This window comes from Drosophila ananassae, chromosome 2R (assembly GCF_017639315.1).
Source record: "Drosophila ananassae strain 14024-0371.13 chromosome 2R, ASM1763931v2, whole genome shotgun sequence".
Taxonomy (NCBI): domain Eukaryota; kingdom Metazoa; phylum Arthropoda; class Insecta; order Diptera; family Drosophilidae; genus Drosophila; species Drosophila ananassae.
In genome coordinates, this window is record NC_057928.1 from 16,838,343 (window position 1) to 16,852,347 (window position 14,005).

General features: G+C 42.9%; 2 protein-coding genes across 6 annotated transcripts in view; one reads left to right on the forward strand and one right to left on the reverse strand.

Moving 5' to 3' along the window:
- The window catches only part of LOC6493154 (trichohyalin), a 42,944-nt gene that overhangs the window by 13,230 nt on the left and 15,709 nt on the right, over positions 1 to 14,005 (reverse strand). For all 5 annotated transcript variants that reach the window (XM_001957125.4, XM_014908755.3, XM_014908757.3 and 2 more), the window contains one exon: positions 1,598 to 1,648. The gene's annotated coding sequence lies outside the window, so the exon portion shown is untranslated. The remainder of the gene's footprint in view (positions 1 to 1,597; positions 1,649 to 14,005) is intronic.
- On the forward strand, positions 5,819 to 7,197 carry LOC6506827 (transcription initiation factor TFIID subunit 8). Its single transcript, XM_001957124.4, has 3 exons — positions 5,819 to 5,964; positions 6,023 to 6,598; positions 6,797 to 7,197. The coding sequence occupies exons 1-3, from the start codon at positions 5,850 to 5,852 to the stop codon at positions 7,045 to 7,047; spliced, it is 942 nt and encodes a 313-aa protein (XP_001957160.1). The 5' UTR covers positions 5,819 to 5,849; the 3' UTR covers positions 7,048 to 7,197.

The following is a 14,005-nucleotide window of genomic DNA, read 5'->3' on the forward strand; positions in this document are numbered from 1 at the left end:
TGCTTGCAAGTCCTGCTCTGCATTGTCCTGGCAAAGACTGGCCTGACCCGGCCGCAAGGGGGAATCGCATTATGAAATGTTACCTCATAGCCGGGCTAATGTTAGCCGTATCAAGTATACGCAGCGTTGACACTAACTGGCCGAGTGGAAATTTTTGCCCGCCTGTTTACTAAAATGTTGAATTTCCGCATCACATTCCGCAGACACAAACATTATCCGTTCTCTGTGTGTGTTTTTTTTTGTCCTCGGATGCAATTCCTTGTTTGCTTTCCAATTGAGCCAGGAGGCTGCAGGAGGACATGCATGCAAAATGATTTCCGTTTGACTTTAATTTATTGCCAACTGGTCTGCAGCATGGTAGCATCACATCCAGTCCCAACCAACTCCCATTTTGGCCAACATCATCTGCTGCATCATCACTCCCACTCCACGCTCTACACACTACACTTTTCAAGCCATTTTCATCTCATTCCCATTCCCATTCCCAGTTGGCCAGTCGGTTTGTTGACTTAACGGCTGTGCAAAGTCTGGAATATTTATAGATTCGGCCGGCGAGTGGGCGTGGCATTAGTATCCGCTAATGGTCCAGAGCAGATGCGGCTCTCGACACTCTGCTGGCCGCTTTTGGCGATTTTTAATCTAAATTTAAATTTTTCCAACACGAAATGTCAAGGCGAGCCATTCGAGCCGTCCAACAAATCAAACTTGATATCTCGAAATCAAATAACGTTCTCATATATGGTCAAAACAGACAGAACAAACGGCATGCAAATTGCCTGAGTCTTAAAAAGCTAACAATTTTAGAAAAAAAATCGAAAAATCAAACCCATGACTAACTCGGATAGATGTGCATTTTCAGGTGTGTTTTCGTAGAAACTGAATCATCTGCAATTTGACTCACATTTTGTAAATTCCCATCTGCCTTGTGACGACTTTGAAACAAATTGTACAAATATTGGCCCAATATCAATATTGGTTTGGGGCATTAAGCAAATTGTGGCTTTAAGGCCGCAGCCACACGCCACTCGATATATTACGCATTCGCCACGTGTACCGGCATCGACATTTCTGTTTGCACTCTTATTAATTTATATGCCAGGCAGTCCAATCGCATAAAGCGTCCGGCAACTTATCGCTAACTTATTGTACTGCCGTTGCAATCCACCACCCCTGCCACTATTTTTTTATGCCACACCAGCGACAAAGACATAAAAAATGCACATGGCGATAGTGGCCAAAAGAATCAACATAAATACCCATAGCCCCTGGGCCCCTGGGGTGGGGGCCTTGGTGGAGTTACCTCCAAAAGAAGCCGCACCGGGGAAATAAATATAAATAAGTGTAAATGAAAACCGAACACTACGAAAGTCGACAAAACGAATCCGTAAGATGAAAACCGAAAACCGAAATCGCCGCTTGAAATTGCGCAAAAAATGACAGAAACCGCAGTGGTTGTGGGTGGAGTGGGTTTGAAGTTTGTGGCAATAGTGGTTGGTGGCTCAAATTGCATTAGCCAAGCACCTTCGTATCGAAGAGGCATTATAAATTTAAATAATGTACTATTATTTCTTATTATAATTTATTTATTAATATTTACCTTTACTGTAGACGCCTTTGAGTGCACTTTGGGTCAGAGAATGGTTTAAATCTGTAATGGAAAGAAAAATAAGGAAAATTAAAACATACTGATTGTATTCTGGAAAATGCATTGTACAAATAAACAGCGTCCCTATGGCGATGCACACAAAGTGCAACCAATCAGTCCGAGTGCCAAAATGCGATTCCCGGACCAGAACCATTTTGACATTTCGAGGAGCGAATAAAAATGCAGACTTATCCGTTCAAACGACGCCACTCTGCATCAGCAAAATGCAGTCCAAAAATAATAATAATTGTAGAGGAGTCGGAGGCGGATGAAATGGAAGCCACTTGATACTGTCAGGATTACCTCCTCCAGCTCCCCCGCCCAACCCTTTGATCTGGCATTCTTTCATAATTTTAAGCAACTGCATTTGGAATTGTCTGCTTTTGTTTGTTTATCTGATTTTTGGCTTCGACGTCTGTCAGCTGAAAATGTTTATTTGGACGATATGGGATACAGCAGAGGGAGTATTGTGAAAATACTCCCTAACTCTGCCGGAATTTCTCTGCCATACACTTTTTACCTAAATATTTGATGATAATGCTGCCTGACTGCCTGGCTTTCTGTCTGCCTGCCTGCCTGGTTGCAAGTTCGTAATTATGCTTAGAAGGTTTTTAGCACAAATTTTGCATTTTTATTTCTGGAACATAACAGAACAGAAGGCACACACCACTGACGAAGCGAAAGAACCTCATATAGATGTGCGGAAATGTTGCATAAATTTAGTACCAGCTTTGAAAAGTTGATTTGAATTTGAATTTAAATCGAAACGAAATCGGAGCAGACTCCCGCCGATTCACGTTTCCCGTTTCGTTGCTTTCTGAATTGAATTAATAAATTCGCCACGCGACCTCCTCCAAACCCTCTTCTTGGCTCCCAGCTCCCAGCTCCAGGCTGTTTTAATTTCAAGTTTTTTCTTTTAATTGCCATTTTGCATATGAGAGAGCTTCAATTGGTAATTTATTAAATTTCGTTCCGCATAATTCTCCTTTTGTTTGGGCAATAAATTTCAATCGAGACTCGAAAGGAAAAATAAAGTTATTCCAAAAAATAGGCACAGTCTCCTAATTAAGTCAATTGGCTTTAATCAAGATATTTTTTGCCTTCCAATCGGACTATTAACATTGTCACCTGCTCTGTGATTAGATAGGCGTCTCCAGACACGAAAACAAAGAGTGATTTCTGTCGCAAATATTATCAACTCCATAAAAGGTCCCAGTCTATATTTATTCTTGGTATCTGAAACTCAATCTGTTCCGTTTTAGGTATTTGCATAAAAGTAACACAAAGAAGCTTTGTCGCAGCTTGGCCAAAATGCAAACAAAAACAATAGTTTTGGGGCAAAAGTTTCAGCTTTTCAGGCAGAGGTCGAAGTGCAGAAAAGTTGCAAAGTGCAAGTGCCTGAAAAATATCTAAAAGTCAGGCCAGAACACTGGTAAGAAAATAGAAAATTCCAAAGAGTTCCATGCTTAAAACTATTTTTTCACACCTCTTACACTTTAAATAAACTCTTATTTTTGCACTGATTAGATAAGGTGACTCAACATTTGCCCAAGACTACGTCATTGTTGGCGCATAAACCGATTTTGAGGCAACTGATTTCCCAACGCGGATACCAACTTTTTTGTAAATTTGTTTTCTTCAATTGTCACGGCACCTGTTACTATCAATTGAGGTAGAGCCACGTAAACTCGTTTTCCCTACCACATACAATAACTTACAACAATTGTTATTGGACAAGTTAACACATTTTGACAGATCTTTGGCAATTGCCTTCCGTGGGCCGTCGGCTGTTAGCCATTGATCAAACGTGGCCCAAACAGTCGGCCATCTGGCGGCGCACTCTCCTCCAACTTCAATTACACAAGTTAACATCGATTGTGTCATTAGCTATTTGAATTGATCGGCGATCACTTGACCGTTTGATCGCAAAAAGTCGTGCATTCGCTGGCTTTTGATTGGCCTGCCAACGGGATACCGAAATTAGATTTTAACTAGACCTCAACTCGGCCCGATCATTATCCAAAAGAGATCACTGATCGGGGGATATTGTTCGATTTTAACCATGTTAGATTCTGGCCAATAAAAGAGGTTACTTTTTAAATAAAATTTTATTTTTTTTGGGAACATTTCCCTGTTTGGGTTAAGAGGTCAACCGACTCTGGCAGTTCTTATAAGTTCTTGGCTAGAAAACGTGGCTCAACCTGTCGGCCTGTTCCTGTAATGGTCGGCCTGTCATAAACACTAAGCCGCCCTCCGTCAACTGATTAGATTGCCCGAAGAGAACACAGCCCAGGAGGAGATCAGGAGGAGATCGTGCCAGACAGGCCAAGTGATTTGGAGAATTCTGGAGCGTGGGCTTAACGGTCCAGAACCAGAAAACAGTCCAGATGGCCGACGGGAAAGGAGACTCTAGACTCCCGACTCCCGACTACAGAGTCGATATCTCAATAGATTTATCTCCGTCTCGGAAACTGGAACAATTTGTTGTGCTCTGTTCTGTGTGTGGATGGAATAGCCACGGCTATTGAGCCGATGGCAATTTGCACCACCAGTGCATCCCAGTGCGATGCCTTGGGGCAGAGACTTCCACAGTAATCGGCTGCTCAATCAATTTGCTGCAAGTTTGTGCAACTGTCGTCGTCGTTGTCGGGCTCTCTGTTTGCGAACTGAACTGAGCTGATTTCAGCTGCAAGCTTATCGAATTAATCGTTTGAATTAGCCCGTTTTGGCGGCGGTAACACAAAACAGCAACAACTGCCAACAGGCTGGACAGAGACAGCTCAATTTGCGGCGCTAGCACTTCCCAATTTTCCATTTTCCTCCAGCCGGCAGGAGGCTAGCAAATTGCAGCAATTATTCCAGTGTTTGTCGTTTTGAGCAAACAACTTGCGAATCGCTTGTCGAGATGCTAGATGCGAGTTGCGAGTTGCTCTTTCCCAGCCAGCTCAGATCTTGTTAATTATGAATGAAATTTATGCGACAATGGGCGCAACCACAAATGCGAGCGCATAAATTTGCATCACAACAGAACAGATTCCTTACATCAGTGTCACAACATAAACTGGACAAAAAATTTTACATATTTGTGGTTGAGAGGCGGTTCCTGTGACAGATATGTTATGATTTACAGGACTATATACCACATAGCTTGATTTTATGTCATTATTTGTACCATATCTTATAGAATTTTCTTACTGTGCAGCCCACTAAGCCTTAAACGGTAGCGCTTAGGGGCAAAAACATCAGATCCCAGATATGGGCGAGTTCTTTGTGCAAATGTCAGCCATGGAACGCCCACAATGCACGACCGCCAGCCATCATAATCCCCATTATCAGCATCGTCATTATCATATCTGAATGATCATAAAGACCAGGCCAGAGGGGGAGGGTTGGGTCGGGTCTGGAAGAGGCATTTATGGGTGAAGGGGCAATTTGTTGAATTGCATCCGCGGCAGCCTCTTGGGCGTCTCAATCCGCGAATCTGTCTGCATCTTAAGTACTTTTTCCACTATGACACAGTGACCTCGTGGCGGGTTTTCATGCCGCTTGCTTGCCCCTGTGACTGATGATTATGCCTCACGTTGCGGCAAATCTATGGCGGAGTCCAACAGATTCGTCATAGAGCCCAACAATGGGCTCCCACTTTCGAGAGACTGGCCGTGTCTCTCGATTCTTGGAAGCAGTCGGTCTATTCAACTGCAAATATTTGCATAACTCATTAGGAGGAAATGTTTAAGATATGGACTCCAGCTTCGAGTATCCATAGAGTCTATGGGTTAGAGTTAGAATTATGTATACAATGCCGGACAAATGTTTAGCAGTTTTCAGTTTGTAGCGATCACATAAGGCGAAAATATTTTAATTAGTTTTCGGGGTGTGGCAGTGGGATAGACTTCCCGTACGGTAGCTGGGTTTCGGTTTAAAGTTTAAACAAACTTCGGGTTGTTTTTCTATTTCTGTAATATGTGCTCAGCACTATGGAAAGATTGTGTAAAGATTGCGTTGAGAGCGGAGGTGGTTGGCCGAAAACAAACAACTGTTGTTTGCCTGTGACTCGGAAATTATTCACATTCCTTCAAATTTTTTTGTTCAAAGTTAGGGATAACTCTTCTCTCGATAGCCAGTGTTGCCTTTGACCTTTTCAAACCCTTTTTTTTCTCTGGAAACTCTTTTCCACTGACAGTTGAAATCTCGTTACCAGAAAATGAACAGGTACGACGAGGCTCTCTACAAGGTTGTGGACACCTTGTTGGCCGTGAAGGAATGCGTGGTGGTGGACGATAAGATCCGCCACCAACTGGTGTACTTGCTGCGGAATAGTGAGTATCCAGGAGCTGACTTTTCAACCTGAAACTTAAGTGCTGAACCTCCTCCAAGAATTCCACGAAATCGCCGTTCAAACAACCAATGGGGCCAACCATGCCGGACGCACTTCGGCCAGCTACTTCGATCTGGAGCGGACCTTCCGGCTGATGGGCATCGAAGCGGCCGACCTGAACGCCGTGAAGCAAGCCTATCCGCCGGGGAGGGTGGTGCGCTGCTCGGAGCCTCAGACGCGGGAGGAGGACTTCCACAAGGGTCCGCACATCCTGCTGAGTTCCACTTCGAAGCAGGAGATGGCCAGCCGATCCCACATCCCTGACTACTTCCCCGCTTTCCCAGGGACCCACACCTACAAGACCACTATGATGGAACAGTGCCCGAACAAGGACTATGTCTCGGTTCGTATCCGCCAGGCCGAGAATCAGCAGAATCTGCAAAAGGCACTCAACGGATTCTTTTTGGGCGCGAATCCCAGCACCTCGCTCTTCTCCAAGGCCAAGGAGGACACCAGGTTCAATCTCCTGGAAATAGATACGTCGAAGAACCCCTCCTACCTGAGCGCCCTGAAGCCGGTTAACCAGGTTTTCGAAACGGACATCTACGAGACCAAGGAGGAGATCACCCATGCAGGTACTATCTTAGCCCCTAAGTGATCCTCTTCAGTCCTCTTCACTTGATTTCTGCTTCCTGCCAACCGTATTAACCTGAAAATCAAACAATCCATCTTGTCGCACTTTCGATTACTTCATTTCCCTGATTTTATTTCATTATGCACCCCATCATCTATGCGGATAACAACTGGCCCCTTCTGAACCATCCACACGACAGCCCTCAACTGTCCCTTCCTGATGGAGCCAAAGTTGAAGAGTTCACGCGAATCGAACGACTGGGGCTTCGGGGAGGACGTGGAGATGCTGCAGCCTCTCAAAAACGTGGAGCTGGAGTCCGACTCGGAGGACGAGGTCGAGGTCGAAAGGACGGAGGTGAAGGATGGCCAGACTGAGACCGGAGCAATGGAAGGCCAGGATGGCCAGGCTGAGGACTCCATCCAGGAGATTAACTGGTTGCAGCCCGACTGAGGGACTGCGGATTCCCCGAGTTGCCCGGCAAACTGAATTAAACTGCAACTCAGAGATAGCTGGCACACGAAATGTTTCCATTACAGAGACTCCACGAAAAAGTGAGAGAAAAATTAATTTATTTCAATTACATTTCATTAAGGACTGCCACACGTTGCCTTGCAAAAATAAATGGAGGGAAGCGGGAGCAAAGGACAGAGTGCAGAGGTCAGGGTTCGAAGGAGCACAAGCTTCGGAGCATATGCTGGCTATGTGGATGGATGCTCCAGTGACTCCTGCTGGTTCACCTTCGGCAGGCAGCACACCCCTCCATCCTGCCATCGGTAACGATTCGAAAGTATTAAATAACTTTGTAATTTAATTAACTTTGACGTCGGCAGGCGGCGTCTGCCGTTGCGCCGCTTAACTTTGATTAACGTTTTGCAATTTTTCAACAACTTTCGACCGAACTTCTCGGCAACGACACTCTCACTCCTCAACTCCCCAGCCAGGAGTTGAGGAGTGCCTGTGCCTGTGCCTGTCTGGGGCCAAAGGATTGCGACTGTGATTTCTTCGTCAGGGTCGGATTACAAGGGGATTTCGCTCACTCGGATATCCAGGCATTTGAAATTTTAGCTGCCAGACGGGCAGATGTTGGCGAGAAATTGAATGCAATTAGAGCTGACTGGGGATGAGCGGAGGTATCCGCCTGGATGACAAGCTAATAATTCACAATTTACACAGAGATTATGTTCTTTAGTTTCTCGACTTTTGTCGGATTACAAATTTTAATTGAATGTTTCATCAGAACTCCACTGATTCAAGAGGCAATCATTAGCCAACCCTAGAACCTCCTCACCTGAAAAGCAAACTTCCAATCAATCAAATCCTTATTCCACTGTTTTTCCTTTTTTCTACATGATTAACAACATAAAAATAACTCTAATGATCTGGAAACATGACGCATTTGTTCTAAATTCCCCCAATGATGGCCCTTTTCTTCCATCATTTGGCTCATCATTTAGTCATCAGCTTTGAATTGGTCTCGACGAGATGATTCTATTTGGCAGCATCCGAATTTTACACACAATTTGACTTTGGTATTGTGCCAGGGCAGGGGTCTGCGATGGTGGGGGCAGCTCCCAAAAAAAAGGGGCTGATGGACATAAAGGGGGCCTCGGGGTTAAAAGATCAGACAGCTGGCAAACGCCGGCTGTCCGCGGGCTGCCGACAGCCGACTGCCGTTTCACTTGCCAAATTTTTACGAATTGGTTCACTACTATTACTGTTGCCATTAAAATGCATAAACATTAAACGAGAATTGGTAAAAAGGCCAATAAAAAAATTTGTATAAATTTGTGCAACATCCTAACAAACGAGGAAAAAAAGGAAGCTATGGGAAGAAAGGCCAGCGAATGTTTAACAAAAATATTTTTCTATTGCCAGAGACAGGCAGTGTTTTTGTTTTTTCTGGGCTCTTGTCATTTTAACCCAGTTAACCTACGTTGGCCAATGTGCATTTATCTATGCTCTTGCTTGTTGTTTTTCCCAGTGGCCACAAAATTGCTTTGGCATTCTGTTTATTTTGCGGTCAGCAGATAAAATTCAATTCCACATGAAAACGAGAATGAAAATTATGGTTGCTTGATTATTATTTGCGTGTATTTTGCATTTTTTTTTTTTGTTTTTTGGGATTTTTTTAGGCTCTGTAATCGGAGGGAGTGTGTCCTTGTGGACCGAAGGGCATATAGTTTGTGATTTATTTATTTTAGTTGATAAAAATGCGGCCTGGCCTGGCGGCTGGAAAAGGTCGAACGGTGGTGTCGAGTAAAAAACTCGAGTTCTGTCATAAAGTTCACAATTTCATTTCCGTTCACGAACTCATACATATTTATTTGTGCATGTGTGTATGTGTGTGTTTTGGCCATGTTATCTTGTTTACTTGCGAGGAGGAAGCCCCTCGACGCTGAACAACAACAAAAGCCAATTTTTTCATAAATCTTTTTTTTTTTTACAGGTCCTGCCGTTGCGCGCCCCTTCTGGCTCTGAATTTTTACAGCTGTATTTAACCTTTTTCTCTTGACATTCAGTTTAAATTTTATGCCCGTGTGTGCCATAAAAAAGTTCCTTACGAGCATGTTGTTGCTCATACGCCCCGTTGTCTGATCCGGGCCGTACAAATTGCTACCTCGTTATAATTATGATGTTTTTACGCCTAACAAGGTGGGGAGTTTGGTTCGGTTTACTCTCTTAACCAAATCAATTCAAGTTCACGCTTCTTATTTATTTACGTGTTTTTTTTACCAACTTTTTTTCATATTTTTTCTCGTTTTTTTGGCGCGTGTGTGAAATTTTACTTTCCATTGCCATTTTCCAGGCCTCACTTTCTTTTTGTCGTTGCGGTTTCAGTCGTTTCTTGGCTTTATTTGATTTTTATTATCAAGCGGCTGCCAAAAAAAAAAAGAGGAAAATACAAAACAAGAGAAAACCCAAGTGTATGCTGTTCTTTTTTTTTTTCCTTGGCCTTTTGTTGGTTGGCCATCTTTTCTTCTTAGCCGGCTCGTGTTATTTATGTTGTCTGCTTTTTTGACACACTCTCCCACATCCCCACACACTCACCTACACCCATGCTGGATATGAAGAAGGAAAAATAAAGAAAAAGTGCCAGTAAATCGGTCTTGGTTCGTGTTTAGCATCAGAATTCTCATCGCAGCCTCGTTTGGGAATTACAAATTTCTACATCCACGGGCCAAAGCCAGTGCGAAACCTTCAACGTGAGGGACACTTCCCGAAACATCATCGACACTGAGGGAAAACCCATATATACTTAGTGGTTACTACTCTTAAAGGACAATAAATCTTCAGATTTAATAATATTTTCAAATCATTTGTTGTATAGTTTCCATGAGAAAGTAATACGATGAGTATGAATATCCTATTTTTATTATCCTATTCCATTAACAGAAAACACTATATTTTAGCCTTAGTTCTCTTAATATTTCTTACAAATTTTCCTCAAAAAAGCTACTCATTTCCCTTTCGTTTTGTCCCAAATGCTGGACCAAAAATAGTTCGGGGAACACTGTAGCCACATCCCTTTTGGTCCATTTGTACGTGTTGTTAGCACGTTCTGTTGCTTTATGGCCGCTTTATTATGTAGCTGGGTGGGTAAGTTGGCCGAGTCCAGGCGGACTCACTTCCTTTTTGGCCAAATAGCCCAAAAACCCCATGTGCGTGGTATTGTGTCGATGGGGTGGGTGTGGCGTTTGTTACTCGATATTATGGCTGCTATATAAAGACAAGTGTATACGCCATTATATTTTTAGCATCCCGCTACGTGCGTAACGTGTCAAAAATAAAGCACAATTCTCTGCCACATTTCCAGATTGCGTATACGCCGAGTTGTCGGCTCTTCTATTACCGATAGAAGCTGCCTCCTCCAGCCACCCCTGGCGGCTTAATTAAATTGATTGAATTTGATTGCTGGCAGTGTCACAGAATTGCCAAATAGCAGACTGTCAGAACGAACGTTTATCTATGCCCAATAATTTTCGAGTACTTTTACCTGTTCCGAGTCATAGGGAAAAAGGATGCAATTACAGCTCTCACCCTGGAAGCTCACCTGTGCCAGTCAGGCAGTCTCTTTCCATTTTCTACCAATTATGCAAATTTTTAGCTTCACTCCGATGGCGGCAAACGGCTGGCAAAAGGCAGCAATTTTGGCGAAAATGCATTTCGAATTGAATTAATAAACCTGCTGAAAGAGCTGCTGCAAAAGCAAAGAGATTGTCAAGTTCTGCGCCAAGTTCGCCTCATCGTCGTGGCAGCAAATGAAAATGTTTTTTGAATACTTAATGTGTTTATAATGCCAGAAACGTGCCAGCATGAAGATATTTTAGCATGTCAAAGCCACTTCGGCGAGTGCATCGAGATGTGAGTTGTGTACCCACATGTTCGCATAGCTTCCGTCAGGAGCCCGTCTCATTAGCTTGTCTTGCCAATTTATGCATTCTAAGCAGTTTGGTTCGGGCCCAAGCAAACACACTCCCATCGCCGGCATCGTCATCAGCTTCGTCATCATCGGATACCAGAGAGTCAGCTCATTTACAGGGGGCTCCCATTTCATAATCACAACAATGTCGAGGGAAGGGATGACTGGGGAAAAGCTCGCGGCAAGCTGTCTGGTACAATGTCGAAGTTGGCTAACAATAACACGACCACAATGCACCATTGGCCATGAATGGGCCATTTTGGCCATGTTGCAAGGACAGGCAGCGCATGCGCAGCTTTTTCCCGGCTCCGGTTGCTACCTGGAAGGCAACAGAATTACGGTAGAGTGCTCCACTTCAGGTGGCAGCTCCAATTTCCCCTGGTATTCAAAGCTCTTTTTATTGTCTGTGGAAGCGGGAAGTGCCAAGACCTGCCACAAATCATGGCAAAATATTATAAACTATAGGCCTTGAAGGCAAGCACTTGAAAAAATTATTTTGAGAGATTTAAAAATTGAAATTAAACAAGGTAAGGTATAATATTTTAAGCCAATTCTCTAACTCATTTCTTTTAAACAATAAAATATAAAATTACTATTCAATTTCATTTGAAACATTTTTTTTGTTAAAGAAAATCCAATTCAAAAAGATTGAAATACGTTCCCGTTTTTGAAAAGTGATGACCTCCTGTGATCGCCTCGCCAATCTCTGTGTCTCTAATGGTCTCGATTTTATCTCAAATGCTTATCTCAGACGATGCTCCGTTGGCTGCATGACTTTTCTCCGTTTCTCCGCTGTTTGTCTGCCGTTTCTCCGCCGTTTTCTCCCGCTCTAATCAATTTCAAATGGTTTTCGGGGAGTTCGTGCCGTTCGCATTCACTCGCCGCTTATCAGCATTTGGCGATCTTCCTTTGAAATATTTTTCCATATGGCTGCCGACGCTTCATCTTGTCGAGATTAGGCCAGTTGTAATCACAATAAGAGCAACAACAATAAGGCCCGACTGTCAGTGGCAGTCTGTGAATAAATATTGCTGGCAACATGTTGCATAACACAGCAGCAACAGCCAACATGTTGCTGATATTGGCCAGGGAATCCATAAAAAGTTTATTGCTGCAGGTCATGAAGCAGCCCATAAATAAGAAAATATTGGAAAGTATTTACACATACAGACATGGGGGAATTTCCAAGTGGAAAATGCATTTGGGTCCAGTACAAATTTTCATTTCTATAATGGGGAAAAATGGGCTGGGGACACGAGACACAAGTCGTTGCAGTTCAACGGCGAAGCGAAACGGAGCGATCGAAAGATTAACGAGTGTATAGGTTCGGCTCAGTATATTTGTGGGTATATTTTGTTGTATACTCTATAAGTAGGTTATATAAGCTTTATAGAAAGTATTTAGCATAAAGCTTTCGAGAAATGTATGTGAAAATATACTTAATATTAGTTTTAAATGTCTTTATTATTGTTTTAATAACAATATAGGGTCTTAAACTAAAATACATATTTTAAGAAAATATTTAAAGGGGGTATCACTATTTTGAACAACCTATTTTACCAAAATACAATAGTTCTTCCTTAGATATGTGAGTCTCTTAAATAGAAACTCTATAGACACACAACTGCCTTTTCGTTTTCTAAACTTTCGAGTGGCATTCAATGCTATTCCCCAAGTCCCTCAGACAGTTGACTAGCTGTTGCACCTCCATCCCGCCCTCTATTTTGTGGTGCAACCCATCCCGTACCACTACTGAACAGCTTGCCACACATGAGATGGCACGTTTACGAATTTGAATTCAATTTGCGGTGCACTCCATGGGGACTTTAACCGGGGACAACCATGCCAGATGAACATGCCACCACTCGAAACCCAGTTTTTCTCTTTTTGTGTGACCTCTGGCCCCGCTGTGGCCGCCCCTTGACCTTTGTCCACATCTATTTTGGATGCGATTTCGTTGGCTGCCTGAACTTGAAAATGTATTTCCAGGCACTTTGCCCTCTTCCGCTCCCGCTCCCCTCCGTTTCCGGGAATGGATTTTATTCTTAAATATTATTTATTTATGGTCCTGGGCCGCCACATCCCTGGCTAGTAGGCGGTGGGGATATTGATGTGTATTTATAGCTCCGGCTAATTGCGTTCGACCTTTTGTTGTGGCAGGTTCTTGTGCATTTTTCATGGCGGTTTCCATTTGGACTAAGTGTGCAAACTGGTCGAAACTGAATGTTTTATGCAGATTAATTGAATCATTTTCGAGCCGGGCTTATATATTTTATTTGGTTAATAAATACTTGCGGGTAAAAATGCATTAAAATTTCATCGATCCTGTTGATTGCACAGCGAATGATTGTGAAATGTGAAAAAGCGTAAATATATATTAATGTGTCACATTTTACCCAATGAAATCGAATTTTTATACAATTTAATCGAGATAATAAATGCACCGAAATGTTGTCTTTAAAAACGAGCCATAAACATCAATCACGTTGGGAAATTTATAGACCAGAACCCCTTTCTCCCCGACCATGTGGGTGACATATTTTCCCACTTACTCGACAGTCGCTGGCATGTCTGTGACAATATATCGACGTTAATCTTTTTTGGCACCCACCTCCCCAGGTGCCACCTCCTAGGTATAATTTCGAAATAAATATGCAAAACAAAAAGTGCATAAATAAAACAGCGGCATTGATTTGCTGTCCGGTGATATTCCATCGGCTAGATGGGGAGATGGCAGTTGGCAAATGGAGGCTTTGCTTTCGGCAAATCATCAATCATTCAGTACATCATTCCGGAGTCCATACAATACATCAATAAATGCCAGTGCAAGCTAAATAATACTCGTTGAATTTATGGGAACAACAATGGAATAAAACAGAAGCATAACATTGTTTAACCCAAATACTGAATGCGAACTCTGCCGAGTTCTACAAATAAATAATTAACTATTCGTATGTTTAGTTGGAGGTGGAACTGTGACAGAAACGA